General features: G+C 37.6%; 1 protein-coding gene across 4 annotated transcripts in view; it reads left to right on the top strand.

Moving 5' to 3' along the window:
• Positions 1-13,132, top strand: part of PHTF2 (putative homeodomain transcription factor 2) — a 67,856-nt gene that overhangs the window by 18,250 nt on the left and 36,474 nt on the right. For 3 of the 4 annotated variants that reach the window (XM_062632007.1, XM_062632004.1, XM_062632005.1), the window contains exons 3-5: positions 8,374-8,430; positions 8,858-8,869; positions 12,191-12,260. In XM_062632007.1, coding sequence (XP_062487991.1) covers positions 8,374-8,430; positions 8,858-8,869; positions 12,191-12,260 — 139 coding nt within the window. The remainder of the gene's footprint in view (positions 1-8,373; positions 8,431-8,857; positions 8,870-12,190; positions 12,261-13,132) is intronic. The other variant, XM_062632006.1, reaches the window with a different exon arrangement.

The raw sequence follows: 13,132 nt of genomic DNA, 5'->3' as shown, positions 1-13,132 counted from the left end.
GGAGGGATGAAAGTTTAGCATGTTCTAGCAGTAAAACATTGTTTCGAGGGCAAGGGAGAACCAGGACTGTGGTCAGTACTCATCAATTGCTATGACTTCCCTATATGATAAAACGAGGAAAATAAAGCGTTACTTTGGGTAGGCATTTTCAGATGACTGAACAGGTGTATGAGTGCCTTGAAAAAGAACATGAAGAGCTTCTTCTGATATTTATAGTCATACATAAAGAAGAAAAGTATATTTGAGTGGGTGGAGGCTGTGAGAGGTACTGAGCAGGTAACTTTCTCCTTGTGATCTTTCGGTTTCAATTTTAATATAATTTTTTATATTTTTTATGTATTTTTTTCATGTCTGTACTGAGTTTCAGAAATCTTTTGGTTTCTCATAAGTAAGGCATTTTTGTATTTCGTTAATGGAGAGAGTTAAGCAATTGAGCTCTTCCAACCCTACTTTATGCAAGTTTTCCAGACACCAAGTTTACTCATATGACTCATGCTATTGTCTGAAATTGAGCTCCTCACACGAGGACTTTAGTAATGCACTTAATTGTTTGAAAGGTCAGACTTTTTATTATGTAAGCTTGGGTTTTGTTGTTGCAATAGACTTACTCTGCTTTTAGTGCATGGGAGCTCTCAATTACTGTCTTGTAAACACACAGTAATCAATTCTTAGTTGCTTTAAGTTGAGTTTTAAGATTTCAGATAGTGTATTATGCCAGCTTGTTATCTGAGATACAAGATTGCATGGACATAGCTTTACTGCTTCCAGCGATAGTTTGCCTTTCACAGCTGGTACAAATACTCTTGCAAGGCATGATATCTGAACAGATACGGGTTGGCTCTGTGAAAAGCAAAATGAATTAAACCTTTGCTGTGTTCCTGGGTGCTCTGGGAAGTGCACTGCTGGGGCACTTGCGTGTCAGACAGGGTTTGTCCAGCTTGTTTTCAACACTTTGTGCTGCTCTGGTTCTTGCAATAAAGGGGTGTGGTAGGGTTGTCTGCATTGTTCTCTGGAACGATTCATTACTTTGGTCCCAGACAGCTACTGAGCTAACATTCACATGTATGCACTTTATTAGTTAGTATAGAATCAAAGAATCATAGAATCATTGAGATTGGAAAAGACATTGAAGATCGAGTCCAACCATTAACCCAGCACTGCCAAGCCCACCACTAAACCATGTCCCTGAGGGCCACCTCTACAAGTCTTCTAAATACCTCCATGGTGGTGACTCCACCACTTTCCCGAGCAGTCTGTTCCAATGCTTGACAACCCTTTTGGTGAAGAATTTTTTCCTAATATCTTATCTAAACCTCCCCTGGTGCAGCTTGAGGCTGTTTCCTTTTGTCCTATCGCTTGTGGTGGGGGGACCAACTTCCACCTCCCTACAACCTCCTTTCAGGTAGTTGTAGAGTGTGATAAGATCTCCCCTGAGCCTCCTTTTCTCCAGGCCTCCAGTTTAGGGGCTATATGTAACTTTACCTTAACTTTCTGATTTCCAGTTTTCAAGCCTTGCTGCTAATACAGGGAACTTTATACAGATATGTTGATAATATTGCAGGAAGTAATTATGGCTTTCTTTCTCTTGGGGATGGTTATAGAGGAAGACAGAATGGAATTTAATGAATTGAACTCCTATCCTGCACCTGATCATGCATCAGTTAACTTTGCCAAAGCAGCTTTCAGCTGTTTTGGGTGTCCCTTGGGTATGGCTGTTAAAGGGCACAATAAAACAAATGAGATGTTTTCTCTCTAGTGGCTTTAAAGGACTAAATTAGAGTTCTAATTGCATTGCTTTAAGATCTGTAATATTCAGTGTTTTACAGCTCATTAGTCCAAGATTATACTGCCAAGTTAGTAAAGGAGGAAACAACACAATTTATGTTATTCCCAGAAATCACATGATTTCCTCTTGGTGCTGAATTCATGTGATGCATTGGTGACCCTGGCACCAAATGCAGCTGTTGTCAAATGACTGGGCTGTATGGCTCTATTACCTTAAACTTTGGATGCTGAAACTGTATCAGTTCAGAAAGGTCTGCCTTCAACTGCTAAAACTTGACAAGTGTGGGAGCTGGCTGTTTGTGAAAGCACTGAGGAGAAAAAAAAGAAGTCTATTTATAAGAGTTTCCTCCCATGTAGTGCTGGGATTGGTAGTGAAGTTGTCATCTGAGTAATCTTTGGGGATTGCCTTCAGCAGCTCATTTTGGTGAGACAAAACTCAAGTTTCTGAATCTTGTGCAGAAGGTCACTCAAAAATTGACTCTGTGGCTGAATGGAGCAGGCTTCAATCTTGCCTGGCTGTTGGCTGTATGCTTCCTTCGCCTTCTCACAGATTTTCTGGCACTTGTCCCCTGACCAAATTCAACCTAATAGTCCAGTTATAACTAAGACTAAGGAGCTGAACCTATCTAATAGGTGAAGGGACATAGCAAAGAGCTCACATCCCTGTCTTGAGAGGGATTCTCTGATGCTTTAATTGTTTCATTATGCCTTGTGAAACTATAACCTTCCATTTTGTTTTCTATTCCTGAGTGGTCTGATTTATCTTTTGCCACCCAGATGAATGCACTGTCACAAAGAAAGTGCGCCATGGGAAGTGGAAATGATCAGGGGTGTAAGGGCAGTGCTGTTTTAAGATCCCAGTTGCAATGCTGGTAAAATTGCTGGATTTTCAGTGGTCTTCAGGGAATTACATTGAGTAATGAGGCTGTCAGATTGGTTTCCTTTACTCAGTTATGTTTTGAGGCTGCTTTGTTTTGTGAACATACATAATTGTGTAAAAAATAGTGTTGCAGAGGTGTTAAATCCTTAACACTTGGAGAGTAACTGGGCTGTGATGTACAAAGAGTCTGAGAGATCTTGGTTTGCTTTGTCTGAAAGAAGACATGGCAAAGGGGAGAGTTTACTGCTTTAGCAACTGCTGCTTTGGCGGCCATGGAGCGGATGGAGCCACACTCTCCTCAGAGCTGCAGAGGGATTGCATGAGGGGCAATAACCACAAGCTGAAATGTGTGAAATTCTGGTTAGATATAAGAATAAAAATGTTTAATGTGAGGTTTGCCGATTGTTGAGACAGGACCCCAGAAAAGTTGTGAAATGTCCAGTCCACTTTTATGAAGACTGTTGGACCATAACAGTTAATAAAGCCAATATTTTAACACTAAGTATTTTAATAATGTGTTAAACTCTCAATTTCATTGGTAGACAGTCCAAGGAAGCAACTTTGTTTTCTATTTACCAAACTCCGTATTTTGTATCTTTTGGATTTCTTATTACTATTGTGATGTTGCTTGTAAGTGTTTAGAGGCTTCAAAGAGCAAAGCTTAACGTTCAGGTTTCATTATTGATACACATTAAAGTTTTAAGATCCAGGAGGAAATACTATGTATTTTTAGGATTATAATCTTTGCTAGTCTGCTTGGTCATAAATTATAAATGTCTCCTGAAATATTGATTGATTCCATTAGAATCAGAAGGTCTTGTGAGTATTGGGCTACAGGTTGATACCATCACTACGTTAGCTTAAAGTGAATATCAGTGTCATTCACAAAGCTCAAATTCAATCTTGATGCATATATGGGTTGTTAGGAGAAAGACACTGGGGAGAGATATTGCCGTGGGCTTTTTTTGGAGTAGAAATAGGCTGTGTTTTCATAGCTTAACTGTTTACTTAGGCTAATTGCTGTCAGTGTTATAAAACCAAACTGTACAGGTGCCAAACAAATTTTAGATACAGAAAGAATTGTGATCAAATGGTTTCTGTTCTGAGGTATTTGATTTGGAAGGAGTAAGTGCTGTTAATTTAGGTAATTTCAAGAGGTGCACATATCTCTTAAATGCATAAAACATTACGAGGAGTCTGCATTTAAAAAGGATCTCAGATTCATTTAATCTTTCAGTAAAGAGCTAGCTTTCTCAGGTAAGTTTATTGTTGTCCAGTGTGTAATTGTATAGCTTAATATCCCATGTCAAGTCACATAAAAGTTAATACTTTTTTTTGGCAATTAATGACTTGTAAAGAAACATTTTTTTTCCCCTAGAAAACCTGTTTAATAGTGTATCATGCTCAGTTAATTTAGGATGCTAAGCCCTCACTTTTCCATTGTGAAAGAAGACTGGCAGAGTTTTCAGTCTCTGCATGTAATCCCTTAAATACTAAAAAAATTAATAGCTGTTTGAAGAATGGTTGTTGATTCTGCAAGTATGTAAAGGACCAGAATTCCTTTCATCTTCTTTACTAGGTGTTTATTGAGGCACAGTGTCTTGAGAATTGAACATTTTTAGAGGTAGCTGGTTTGGATAGACTTGACAGAGCATTGAGGAAGCCTGGGATGCATGATTTAAACTAAATGCGTATGAAAGAGTGTCTAGTTCTGCTACAGGGAAATTATATCACAGGTTTTTGTATCTGTAACGTATTACTGAGCAATTTCCTGCTACAGGATTGTGTTACTGATGCTTGGTGGTGAAAATTACATTCAGAAATTATAAGACAGGCTTGTATCTAACTTGAATTAACAAATTATTTAAAGTTCAACAGAGATTTTTTTTTTAATTAGTTTATTTTCTGGCAGATTTAAGATCCTATTTGATAAGGTATTTTATAAACTAAATTAGAATAAATTTATGTGATAAATCAGGTTAAAATTGGGATATATTGTGTAGTTTGCTAAAAAAAAATATTTCATGGCCAGTTGTAGACTGGACTGATAGACTGAAATAATCAGTGACAAGCTTTTGTGCAAACAGTCCTGCACTAAGTTGTGAACAGATTTTAAAAGCATTATTTATTGTTGTATGCTTAAAAAATGAGTCATTTTTGCACCTGTGTATTTGTTGTACTTTAAATTTCATTTAAGGAATACTGCACAACTTGCAGTAGAGTTGCAGGTAATGTTGGTGGGTTCAGGATTATACAACTTGAGTTGGTTGAGGTCTTCATGTTGAGCTAACAGTTCTAGCCATGGGAAGCTTGAGCACTTGTGAAGCAGCCCTAGGGACGGTCACATACAGAAGGAAAGCTTGCTTTGATCAACTGTTGTGTGTATTTAAATTCTTCAGCTTGGAAGCATGTACGATCTTATCTCTGGAAGGTTATTGCTTCATTTTATTTGCCTTTAGAGCTTCTTTTCTTTGGCACTGCTAGATGTTAGACTTCTTTTCAGTGTCCTGCAGGTATGTACAATTGTAAAGAATAGCACAAATAGCCAAGAGCTAGAGTCCACATGCAAATATTTGACAACTGAATACTTAAATTTACATGAAACATAATTTAGATGCAAATATTTGTAAATAAAACCTCTTTGAAGTGGCAATTGAGTGTGCTCTCAATTATTTAAAACTGGGAAGGTCTGCTAGTATTAAATTCTCTCATTCACAAATTACATTGTTGAATTCATGCAGGTGTTTAGCTCCTGTGGTCATTATTATGTGTTATAATTTAGCTTGTTGTCAGTGAAAAACGCTTTCCAATGAATTCTGCAAGAACTCACGTTTTTGAATGAATACATTTCACAAACTCTAATTTCCTGACATAAGGTAGAGAAGAAAAAAAAAAAAGCCCATGTTTCTTACTTGCCTTGTTTCAGTAACACTAGTTCTACCTATTTTTGTTTGATGTGGGAAATAATGTGTTCCAGCCTGGTACTTTGTAAGGACCTTTGTTTTTCATGGATTTCCTTCTGATGCACATTGGATAGAAGTATACAGGGATGCTTATGCAGACAGAGAGCAAGGAAATTAAGTATCAGATCTAAATTTGATGTGCTGAGCACAACACCTGTGCCCTGAAGTGCTTCTAAATCTTTCTTAAAACATAAACGGATGATATTAGGTAGATTGAAAAAAATGTGAAAGATGGTAATGGTACTTGCTCTCTCTAGTTACTTAATTATCCCTTTAACTCTTTTCACTTTGCAACAGAATGCTGTTACTTAATAGCCCTGTGCTCAGATTTTAATGAAGTTGATCAGAGGGGGTTGGCCAGACCCAATGGGCTAATAAAACAGTTTTAAAAGACCATCTCCCTTAGAGTTGTTTGGCTGTCTCATTGTACCTCCTGCTGGAAGAATTGCTTTATGGGGCAGTGTTAAAAGAAAAATGTGAATGGAAAAATCCCTACTTCTTGTCTGTGGGGGGAAACTGCTACCTAGCCTTGAGGGAGAAGAAATTTTTGTAGGAAGGCATAACTAAGTCAAACTTGAGATCATTCAACTTCCTTGCCCCAGATGTCTTCTGGGATCTCTTTCCCAGAATTCCTTTAGCAAACAGTCGGTTATTTGTCTAAAAGAAGAATGCTCTTTTAAAAGACTGTTTCAACTCTACACCAGTTTCAGCTATAAATGGAATCAGGAATACAGAGTTTGCTTTACAGCTTTATTGGCACAAAGGCTTCCTTCCGCGTTTGTTTCTTGCATAATCGAGAGGGAGCCAGACTTCCATCCCCTTTTCTGTCTTTGTAGAAAGAAATCTTTTCTGGAAGCGAGGTGGGAAGGACACAATATTATGCAGCACAAAAACCTCACTTAGGGCTCTTCTCAATAAGTTTCAGGAAAACCAGGAAGGCCTGAAATTTCATTTAAAATGTACTTAGAGAAAAAGCCAGAACAATCAGATGTAAATGTCTGGGTGGAGTGGTTACTCAAGATAGTGACTTTTTAATTGCTGGCTGTTATCCAGGTGGAGTTAGCTCTTAAGCTTCCTTTTGTTTTATTAATTTAATTGTAGCAAGTGCTTTATTCTGCCCAGTACAGTGCCTGACTCCCTAGTTATTTTCCACACTCTACATTTTTTTCCAAAAGAGAGGCGCAAAGTATTTATTATTATTATCAAAAAACAAATAGATTTTTTTCTTCAAAATTTTAACATTTTCTAGTTTAACACTGGAGACTAAAACAGTAAAGGCAAATCAGAACAATGTTTATGGTGTCTGCACTCGTGCTTGGGCCTTTTCTGTTGCAGTGTGTGGACTGGATGCAGAAGCCATGATCTCGCAGTAAGGTTGAATTTAAGCAGGTTTGCTCCCATGGCAGGGGCTCTTCTCTCTCTCAGGCATCCAGATGAAGCTGCTTGTATCAGCTCTCTGCAGTAAGTAAAGGACTCTGTCTCAGGAAGTTCCTCTGTCTCTCTTAACTGCTCAGTGCCCATGTTATGAATCAGACTCAAGATGTGTAACAGTGTGTGCACACACGTGTATAGGTCGAGGTAGAAATGAGATGGAAAGGTTTTAAAAATGACACAGGAAAAAAGATCACTACTGAATATTATCTAGAAACACTGTGCAGGGTTCAAAGCAATCTGATGATCTTTGATAGCATCTTGCAGAACTTGGATATACTGTCTCATATACTGACTTGTCATTAACTCACGTGAATTTCCTGAAGCTTGAGGTGATTGTTCTCCAAAATATGACAGTAGTTGAGTGGCTTTCTTGTATAAACAAATGCACAGTAATTTCTTAAGTTGATTATAACTACCTGTATTGATGGTTATTTAAAATGATGGAACTCATCACACCTGCTCTTAGTGATAGGATTTTAATACATGCTTGCAGGATCAACCTTTAGCCTTTCAATGGTTCTGCTCTTATAAATATACCAAGTTTTCTATGATACTCTGATGAGATTAGAGCCTGGGAGAAAACAAGTCCCTTGTATTCCAATTTTTACCTAAAAACTTACATTTAAACAGAACTCAGACGTTTAGAAGAGTTTCATGAGTAAATAGACTAGGGGTTTAATGAGAGTAAACAAATTTGGGATTAGGTCTACTAAGAACATTTTTCATCATTGCTTCGGTGGGAAGAGTGATGTTTTCTTATATTCTTTAGTTTTCCCTGCCCTGTAATCCTGTTGATTACCATCCTGCACAGCAGCAAAATATGTTTTGTTGCTGTGCAATCTAAAGAGATAAAGCTAAAACCAGTGTAGCTGTAAAAGTGGGTGGAGTGGAACGGGAAGCATAGAGGGAGGTGGTGTCAAAAATAAGTTAATTGAAGGTATGGGTTCTACTAGATGTGCATGGTATTTTCTCTGAAGTTAACTGAAAGACTATATCAGTATTGCTTCTGTAGGTCTGCTCTTGTAGACTGGAATCCCTTTGGTGTTCCAGTCCTCTGACTCACACAAGTCATGCGAGGAGGCTGAGGCTGTCATCTTGCTCTCCTCTCCTATCACAGCTCATTTACAAGGTTACCTAGGTCCAGTCCAGCCAAGATGGAATGGAGAAGACAAAGATTCCTTTGTAAATAGGTCTCCCCAAGGAACTGCTGTTTTCATGCTTATCTTGTTGAAGCTTGATTGATTGATTTTGTTTGATCAATGTCTTTTAAAATCTAATGGAGATTTTTTTGTGTGTGTGTGTTCTTTTTAGATCGGGGCATATGATCAACAAATATGGGAAAAATCAGTAGAGCAAAGAGAAATAAAGGTAATAATGTTACAGCATTTTAATGGTTGTTTTTGGCTAGTTATCAGCAGTGCTGTCTGGTTGTGTATGCTGGTGAGGTTTACAATATATGTGGTATTTAATACTGGTAAAGTAAAACTAGACTCCTGGAGGGTAAGCAACCAATGTAACTGGCATACTATGTTCTGTTTATTTTACATAATTAATAACTGCAGCATTTAGTGTGCTGCATCTTTTCTGTGTTTTTTCTGTATTTTTTTTTCTGTACATATTTTTTATTTTCAGTTATCTTAAGATAGGGCTTAGTTGTTTTAGTATCTCTTGTCTTTCACTTTTCCATGTGATGAATTCTAATGTCAGTTATCTGAGCTCTCTTTACTTTCAGTTAGTTACCTTATACCTGCAGTTTACTTTTCCTCCTTTATGACGCTGTCATTGTTTTGTACAGTTTATTAGACTGGTAAGTACCTCAGGCTTTGTTTCTCTGAACAAGCAGTTTAACAGTGTTCTTTGCATTTTGGTTTAACTAACAGTGCCATCAGTGTCTGCCACATTGCTAAACTCTTTTGGAGAAAAAGAAATCAATCAAAAATGCAATAGTTTTATGGATTGTATATTATGTCATACTTCATGATGTTAATTCAGTTAATGTTTTCTTGCAATTAACCTTTTCCTTCAAATACTGCCTGCAAGAAGTGTGCTATTACTGCATGGGTTTCAATGCATTGAATTAGAATTAGAATCACAGAATGGTTTGGGTTGGAAGAGACCATAAAGCTTATCCAGTTCCAGCCCCCCTGCCACAGGCAGAAACACCTTCCACTAGACCAGGTTGCTTAAAGCCCCTTCCAGCCTGGCCTGAGCACTGCAAGGGATGGGGCAGCCACAGCTTCTCTGTGCACCCTGTGCGAGCGCCTCACCACCCTCATAAGGAAGAACTTCTGCCTAAGATCTCATCTCAGTCTCCCCTCTGTCAGGTTAAAGCCATTCCCCCGTGTCCTATCACTACCATACCCTTGTAAAAAGCCCCTTTCCAGCTTTCTTGTTGGCCCCTTTAGGCACTGGGAGCTGCTCTAAGGTCTCCCCACAGCCTTTTCTTCTCCAGGATGAATAAGCCCAACTCTCTCAGCCTGTCTCCATAGCAGAGGTGTTCAAGCCCTCTGATCATCTTTTTGTCCCTCCTCTGGACTTGTCCCAACAGGTCCACATGTGTCTTGTGTTGGGGGCCTCAGAGCTGAATGCAGTACTGCAGGTGGCATCTCACCAGAGCAGAATATAGAGAGCAAATCACCTCCCTCAACCTGCTGGATGCTTCTGACAGAAGTTCTTGTAACTACTGTGTAATAGGGCATTATTCAATTAATGTATTGCAAATAACACCTTGTGCTTATTTAAAATGCATTTCATTTGGCTCAGGAGCCCAATAACTAACAAATTAACGAGTTTGCCTATATTGGTATGTGTTGATTGAGTTTAGTATAATAATGGTAACACTCAGAGTACTAAATTCAAGTATTGCGCATTAGCACTTTAATCTCAAAGCTACTAAGTACTGTTTATAAATGAACCATACTAAAAATCTAAACTATTTTTAGCAGAAAAGCTGTTTCTGATACTATAAATTTACAGTTTAGTTAGAAGTATAACAGTGTAACAAGATTAAAGTCTGTGCAAAAAATTTTTTACAATAATAGTAACTATGTTTAAGCATTTTTATTTAAACTTTATTTTTGCTGGTGCCGAATAGAGATTGTACGAACTAGCTGGATGGGCCCAAAGGATATGAAACACTATAAATATTTGTTTTAATTAAGTTTGAAACACTTCTGTTTTCTACATATATTACAGGTCTTTGTGATGCAGAGGGTAGAGGAATTATACCTGAGTAAATGGAATTCATTTACTTTGTGTGGCAAAAATTAGAAGAACCAATTCAGTGTAGTCCATGGGCACTGATGAAAGCGTTTGAGATTTGGCCAATGTAATTTTTAAAGACTGTGTCACCACTTCTTTTCCTCTAAAAGATGCATCAAGTTATACTGTTGGCTTACTTTTTTGCAGAATTCTGTGTTTAAAATGAAAACATAACTTTAGCCACAGTGGTAAAATTTTCCTAGGATTGTGCATGTGTTTCCAGTGGGTTATTTCTTCTAAGAGGCACATGGATCTTTATTTAGGCAGTCAAGAAAACACTTGTGCCCATAAGCAGTAACACATTTGGAAGTTATTGCATCATTCAGCATTTTATTTTTGAGATTTTAAATATTTTCTTGCAATAGTGTGGCTCATGCAAGGTTTCAGAAGAATCTGTAGATGACTCTGGAATTATAGTGATTTCCAATTTAATTATGGGCTTGTTTTCTCATTCCACGTAAAATTACTGTGGTTTTAAGACTGCTGTTCTGTAAAAATCTTGTGTGTCAAGCTATTTGCAGTGCTTAACTCTACAGACAACTGGTTTTCTCTATTTGTCCTCCTCAGAGCGCATTTTGTCCTATCCATGTTTCAGTTCTATGTGTTAATTTTGTTTTGTTTTAAGCAAACTCTCATTTTTTTCTAATAGACACATCAGGTGATGACTCTATATCTAGTTCATTGTGAACAGCTTGGTTTTTTTTTTCTCACAATTATTATTTCAGCATGAAAAGTAAATCCAGTTGAATTTGGATGTGAGAAATACTGAGCTGCACTCTGGACCATTTTCTTGATATCGTTCCTGTGAAGATTAACATTTCCTGATTCACTGATACTGCTCTCATCCATAATAATTTAATTTTTATGCTTTCATCTGAATTTAATGTTTGCATTTAAGTAATAAATGTTTTTAAGCATGGATGAAATATGACAGTGATGGAACTCTACAGTTCACCACTGGATTTAATTGCTTTTTGAATGAAAACAGCTAAACCATTTCCACTATAATTCTATTTGTACCCAAAATATTTATTGAGATATTAGATTTTGCTCTATATAAATTGTACTCTGTGCAGCCGTTGTTGGCTGATGTGATCAAGAGCTTAATCTGAAGGGATTGGAATAAACTCACGGTTATCTGAAGCTTGAGGGTACAGCATCATGTTTTGGCATTTAAAACAAATGTTAAAGTTTTGCAAGATATTTTGGCTCTTCAGTGAAGAAAGGACAAAAGGACAAAATAAGCTGCTTTTTCTCCCTCCTGTTTTCTTGTTGTGTGGTGGGTTGCTTTTTTTTTTTTTCCCTCTTTTTACAGCTTAATCAATATTCACTAGTAAGAAAAAAATCAGTAGATTTCTAGAGTTTGGATTTCTGACAGTGGAACTTGCTCTTGCGTTACAACATGGTTTTCTATCTAGGTTTGGAATGAAGGAGTTGTAATCTAAGCACTTTGTGAAGTTTAATTAGACATATAAGGAGAAAAGAGATTCAGAAAAGTAACTTGTTAAAAATTCTGAAAACCTAATAGAAATGTATTACTAATTCTTGCAAGTGTGTGCGTATGTTGTCTGCATAATCCCAGACCATGGGAGATGAGTGCTCAGTGCTTAACTGTATGAAAAATTACCTTATGGGTCAGTAATTGGTTGGGTTTTGTTTCGATTGAAGAGTGTGTGAAAGGCATTTATTATGCCTTGTTCCTTAGAATGTTTATTTTATTGTACTTTAAATCTATGAATTTGACAGGTTTGTCTGAATTTTCAGTAGCAGTTTAGGTTAAATACAATTACTGACCACACAGATGTTTTTTCTTTCATAATGCCTGTCATCTGCAGGAATGTATTTTGATAGTGTTTGCCTATTGCAGGGTTTGAGAAACAAACCAAAGAAAACAGGACACGTGAAACCAGACCTCATAGATGTTGATCTTGTAAGAGGTAGGTCCTGAGCTAGAAAAAGCTGAATTTCTGAGTGTAAAAATAGATGCCATCCTGTGTCTTATAACAAGAATGTATCGGTAAGCTTTCATAAACCTAAACAACCTCTCACCCCAACCCACTAAACCCCCCTGCAACAAACCCTACATAATTCCTCTTAAAGAAGATGGATATGAAATATCATTATAAGGTGACCTTTAGATTAAACTGAAGGCTTAAAAACTTGATCTAAATTTTGTTGTATAGATTTAGGAAAAAAAGGAGCACATGGATTGTCATGGATCAAAGTCTTGGAGTTATTAGTTCAGAAAGCTCCCACTGCCAAGTATCCAGATGTCTTCCTCATCTTGTGGCATCTAGAGGAAAGGCTATGTTGAAATTTCTGGAGAGAAAAAAGACATATAGGCCTTGAATATTTCATGTCTGTTTTGAATAGCAGAATGGCAAGAGAAGGTCAGACAGTATGAGACTTTTCAAAAAGCCTTTAGTCTCCATTTATTTTTATCTTTATATAATTTCCCTTATTCTTTATGAAGGCTGAGAAAAACATGACTAGCGTTATTTTCCATGAGCCCAGCAGCCAGCACAGTCTCCTGAAGCCATTCCATGTTGTACTCTTTGAATTCAGTCTCTTAACCGAAGCACGCTGCTTTGCTCTTGCCCTTAGAGATACACAGGTACTGTCTCACCCAGAGGCTGCCTTTAGAGACCTACTCATGCCCTTGCTCTCGTGCTGCTTTACTCCCTCACCATTGAGCCTGGCTTGACCTCTGCTAGCACTACTGTGCTTGCTCAGGTTGCTGGCACCACACTCAAATGGCCCCTTGACTCCTGTTCTCACGTCTGACTCCAGTGCTGGCACTTAGCCCTCT

This window comes from Pezoporus occidentalis, unplaced genomic scaffold, assembly GCF_034315485.1.
Source record: "Pezoporus occidentalis ecotype Australia unplaced genomic scaffold, CSIRO_AGI_Poc_V1 ctg38, whole genome shotgun sequence".
Classification (NCBI taxonomy): Eukaryota; Metazoa; Chordata; class Aves; order Psittaciformes; family Psittacidae; genus Pezoporus; species Pezoporus occidentalis.
This window is presented reverse-complemented; position numbering and strand designations above follow the sequence as displayed.